A 5461-nucleotide genomic window follows, 5' to 3' on the forward strand; every position below is an offset into this window, starting at 1 on the left:
TTGATAAGATGGATCGATTCTGTGACTGGAGAAGTGGGAAAAAGTGCGTTTGAGATGGCTAGGTTGGCACAGGATAGAAGAGCATATAGAGCTCTTGTACATAGGGTTGCTATGAGTCGCAGGTGACTTGATGGCACATAACAACAACAGCAACATTGAGCTTTGAGAGGGTATAACTAGGTTTCTAATTGGAGTTTAGGATTTTGAAGCTCTGCCTGGCATACTTTAGGCACATGGCCAGGAGAGACTGGTCCTTGGAGAAGGACATCATGCTTGGAAGAGCAGAGGTGGAAGGTTATTGGAGGTTGATCAACTATCCACACTTCAATGTTTCTGAGTGGCTGTGTTGTTGGGCTCGGTGATGAGTAATTGGAATATGAAGTGGAGAAAGTCACTGCAGCTCTTCTGGAACTTGGACATTGGCTGGGGAATGAGGATTGTGATAGGCAGGTAGAATGCAGTGTGAGAGGTAGGGGATGAATAGGGGCTATGGGAGGGAGCCTACAGCAGACACAACTCATCTCCGATGTGGCATCAGGAGGGCTGGCTGGGAGGAGAGTTGGCGAAGCCAAGGACAATGGGAGAAGGAGTGAGAAGAAAGTGTAAGGACAGAATAAGAGCATAAGCAAAAGCTTAGGAATGAGAAAGAAGATTATATCTTTAGAGGGTGATGAGAGATGAGACTAATGGTGTTTCTGGAGGGCAATGAGGAACTATAGAAAGAGTCTGAACAAGGAAATCATTTGATCAGATTTCTGTTTTTAGAAGATCTCTCAGGTTACATTAAGCTTTCTTCAAAGAGCAAAGAAAACGGTAGCAGTAGTAAGGAATGATGACAAAGAACGATGGCACCTGTTTGGTGGCTCTGAGACTCGGGTTTTTATGCCTTGAAGAAGGGAACGGTGGGTGGGCACTCTGATTTGAGTACTCACTTCTGAAGCTTATTCACTGGATTTGTACAACAAAGCTAAAGGCACTTCTCTCTACACAAAGTTAAAATTGCTGAGAGGGAAAACTGAACTCATACTAGAAAGGATGATTTGGTGTCTGCCTCAGCGTGGTGGTGGTGGTGGTGGTGAAATAGTGCATTAATCACCATAGGGGACACTACAGAAGGTCTTTCTAATAATGACAAGGCTAACTATTCTAGCCCAGGTTAGATAGATACAAGTGACTGAGTTACAATTCAGAAAGTCAAAATCTTTTCATGACACAGAGGGTTGACACCTTGGGAGGCCCAAGGACAGGAATCAAGCACTGACCTGGGCTCACGGGTGTGTTGCTGCATGGTCCCCTCGGAGTGCCTGCAGGGAGAGCTCATAACCAAGGAACATGGCTGCACTCATGGGGAACCCCCGCACAGCGTTCACGGTGATGCCTCTGAAAAAGACCTTTGCACAGGACACCAGATTATTACAGGGACTGGCCCTCACCCTCTGTGTGTGCTGGGCAGAGTGAGACTGGAGTCCTTCCCCATCCCATGCCCCCATTTCAGGCTGGACACCCAGAGCCCAAAGGACCAGCTCAGTGGGGACCACCCAGAGGGCCCCAGTTGTCCACTTCCCTGCTATGCTGTACTACAGGTCAAGGGTTGATTCTGCAAACACACACACCCATACACACACACACACACACACACACAGACACACACAGACAAACACACACACACACACACACACACACACACACACACACTTGATTAATTGGTCTCTCTATCACACACACACACACATACACACATTTGATTAATTGGTCTCTCTCTCTCACACACACCCCCCATTCCTTGGGGGTCTGCAGGTCCTAATTCTCCACTCCACTCTCTGCAGTGGTACAATACACTGCCAGCCATGATCAGCTGCTGTCACAGTTGCACTAAGACACATTTCCAAAGTAACCACACTGGGAGGAGCTCAGGCTCTGCAGGCATGGAGTCGAGGTAGGCTCTTCCATCTAGAAACATCAAACACTCTGGACCTCAATTTTTCTTACTGTAAAATAGTCATAGCAATAAAGTTTTTATCTGATAGGATTATTGGGGCAATACATAAGATGATGCTTTTTCAGGAACACTAACATGCCTCATTAACTCTTAATGATGATGCTCACCATCATTGTTACCAAAGCCAATACCACACTTTGATGCAAAAGCATGTACCCTTTAATTTGTTTGCCCAGCTTACACTCTCCATGGGAAGCATTTTCTTAAACATGCTATGCCAACTTTTCCACAAAAGTATATAAAATTGACATGGTGTGCTTGTTAATTGCATAAAAATTTGGAATCTCCATCATTAGTATGCGTGCTGAGGTATAATGGTCTGTTTTTCTGATTAACTAAACCCCAACTTTAACACTACCAGAAGCCTCCAATTGTCTTCCATGTGCAGGTGTAATATAAGAGGCTTCCTCATATGATGTTCCTTTCCCTGCTTCTTCCTGTTTGATGCAGTGAAGACACAAGTGAGGTATGTGCGGTTCCTAATTCTGACAGTTCCTATCCTCCTGGATAAGGAAACCCGGGACGCTCACATTATAATCCAGAAAATGACAAGAACAGAGATGGGCTTTGGAAAGGGCTGTCCTGCAGATACTCTCTGGGAAGAAAAGCCAAAGATAAGTTCCTACTCAAGTACATATGACACAAGAACTGTTAGGTGTGAGCTACATACTTGACTCATGTATTATTCACCAAGTCTAAGACACAGAACAAGTGCTGCAATATTAAAGCCGCAGGCATCCTGCCCTTTGATTTCCCCCAGTTCCACTGGTCAGGATGTCAGGTGACCTGTCTTTGCGGATCAGCACCTTGGGATGCTGGCTGGGCAGCCTGAAAGATGCAGCTTAAAGTGGAAGGAGTGACTTAGTGAATCCTGGGGAAAGTCTTAGCCCCAGGGAAGGGCGCTGATGAACCAGAACCTCAGGGGTGAGCTGAGTGGCTCTGCCAAACCCTGGGGCCATTTGGGCAGAGCCTGAGAAGGACATTAGCACTTCTCTCTAACGGCTAACCTTTCTGGAATTCCACAGGCTCACCCAGAGTGACTGAACAGTGAGGAACTGGGTCAGGCTCTAGGAGAGGAAAATTCCACGAGGGTGCTCACAGAGGCTCCCTGTGGGCTTGGGTTTGGCTCTGCTCTGAAAGATTGAGCAGGCAGGACCTCACCACGAATGCAAACCTCTCCCACAGGGCTGTACCCTGCAGAAACTGTGGGCCACTTCAGACTGGCAGACGTGCCCACCCTTCAGAAGCTATAGCCAGGCCCAAAGAAGGCAAACAACATGCAGAGATTTGATTCTTACTCGGCAGTTTGAAAATACAAAACCATCAGATTGAGGCTCTATCCAAAGCCTCAATGACTCCCCACCAATAGGGTGGTGTCATATCCCTTCATTGTCCTACATGACCTCCCCCAATCCCCTCCAGATGCTAGCCCTGCCCAATCCCCAGGCGGCCTCTCCTATATCACACACTAGACAGGCTAACGGGCTGTCATTCGTCTATGACACCTGCTTCTTTCCTATTGGGTCACTTTAGGTCTCCTCAACCTCCCTAAGCTTGTGCAGAGGATTCTCGTAGCCCACCATGGCACTCAAAGTCAGATATGACCCACCATCTCTGACCATGCAGCATGTCTTTACCACAGAGCTTCTAATTGTCTTACCATCACCCGGTGCCTGTCTATCTTTCCTGTGATTATACCAGTCAGGCCACTGAGAGAGAGTGGTCACTGGTTTCTCAGTACTTGATCCAATGGTTGGCTTAGAGCAGACTCTACCTAATGTTTAGACCCTCCCTAACCATTTGCTAAATGATGGATGATGGTCATGAATAAGGAACAAACTCTAGGATGAAAGATACAGTCTGGAGTGGGAGAGGAGTGTCCTCGAGGTAGGGGAGGCTTTCAACCCTGAAAAGGGCAGCTAGCCGAGGTAAGATAGAAAACTTGTCTACCTAGAAATGTTTCTCTAGAGTTCTACTTAGAATCATACAGTCTTATCCTTTCCTCACAAATCTTTCCCAATAGGCACCACTCTGGCACTACAATGGGTCTATGTCTCTATTTCATAACAACTCTTCCACTACCCATATCGTTTAAGAAGACTCTCCTCCTGGATTTTCCTTCTTTGTTTATGAAAAAAGGACCATAAGCCTATGAACTTTTAATTTCTGCTAGACGAAATGCTGCTCCACTGGTAAAAAGTAGCTTTGGTGGCCTAATGGAAAAGGGATTGCACTGCTAACCCCAAGGTACACAATTCAAATCCACCATCTGCCCCTCAGGAGAAAGATGGGCAATCTCATCTTGTGAGATTTTGTTGTTGTAATTAGGTGCCATTAAATAGAGTATGACCCATAATTACCCTATGAACAGTGGATCTGAATCCTGTCCTATCCTGTCATCCTCACAATATCTACTTACGTGATTCTATTGCTGCAGTCACCATGTCAGTTCATCTAGTTGAAGTCTTCCTTTCTTTTGACATCTCTCTATCTTTCCACACATGATGCCCCTCTCCGAGGATTAACCCTTCATAGCAGTATGTCCAAAGTATTTGAGACAAAACTTTATCATCTTTGCCTCCAAAGAGAACTCTGGCTATACCTTCTCCAAGGTATATCTATTTGTTCTTTTGGCAGTCCAGGAGATGCTCAGCACTCTTCTCCAACACCATAGTTCAAAGGCATTAATTCTTTTATTATCATCTTTATTCATGGTCCATCTGTTTGATGCATAGCAAATGACTGAAAATACTATGACCTGAATCAGATACACCTTAGTCCTCAAACTGACATCATTGCTCCTCAATAATTTGTAGAGGTCCCTTGCTAAAGACTTTCCCAGAACAATACATCTCTTGGTCTCCTGACTGCTAGTACCAACTGTAATAATTATGGATCCAAGCAAGATGAAGCTGTTGACATTTCAAGCCTTTCTCCATCTATCAGAGGTTGCCTATAGGTCCAGGAATTTTTTATTTTCTTAATGTTGAGATGCAATCTATATTCATGACTGTAGTCTTTGATCTTCTGCAGCAAGTATGTCAAGTACTCTTCACTTTCAGCAAGCAAGATTGTGCAATTTACTGCCTCTGAAAACCCACTTGGAGGGTCAAGTATGAGTCAGCTCCTACTTGATGGCACATAACAACAGCAATTGCTGATAATCACTAAATTAGTTACAAGGTGGTTAAAATTTGGCACCTTTTTCATTATTTTATTCCTTTCCAATTCTTTATGATGACTATGTTCTTCATAAAAACATGACACAGATCGCATAATAGGCTTTGAGTTTCATGCCCTGTTTCAGTGAATGATAAGAGTAAAAAAAGCATTTGAGCCAGAGTAGGACCTTGGGTCATGCCCTGGACCCTGGGCAAGATGTTCGTCTTAACTCCTGGTGAAATCTGCCTTTGAGAAACCTAATTTTAGATGATTTCATATTTTTGGGTTTGTTTTTTTTAA

At 44.8% G+C, this 5461-nt stretch overlaps 1 protein-coding gene across 1 annotated transcript in view; it reads right to left on the reverse strand.

Annotated features, from left to right (window-relative positions):
• Positions 1-1268: 1268 nt before the first annotated feature.
• Positions 1269-5461, reverse strand: part of SLC25A48 (solute carrier family 25, member 48) — an 89842-nt gene continuing 85649 nt past the window's right edge. Inside the window, exon 7 of the mRNA XM_006888138.1 lies at positions 1269-1391. Coding sequence (XP_006888200.1) covers positions 1269-1391 — 123 coding nt within the window. The remainder of the gene's footprint in view (positions 1392-5461) is intronic.

Source organism: Elephantulus edwardii, unplaced genomic scaffold, assembly GCF_000299155.1.
Source record: "Elephantulus edwardii isolate Elephantulus edwardi_28Jun2011 unplaced genomic scaffold, EleEdw1.0 scaffold00064, whole genome shotgun sequence".
NCBI lineage: Eukaryota > Metazoa > Chordata > Mammalia > Macroscelidea > Macroscelididae > Elephantulus > Elephantulus edwardii.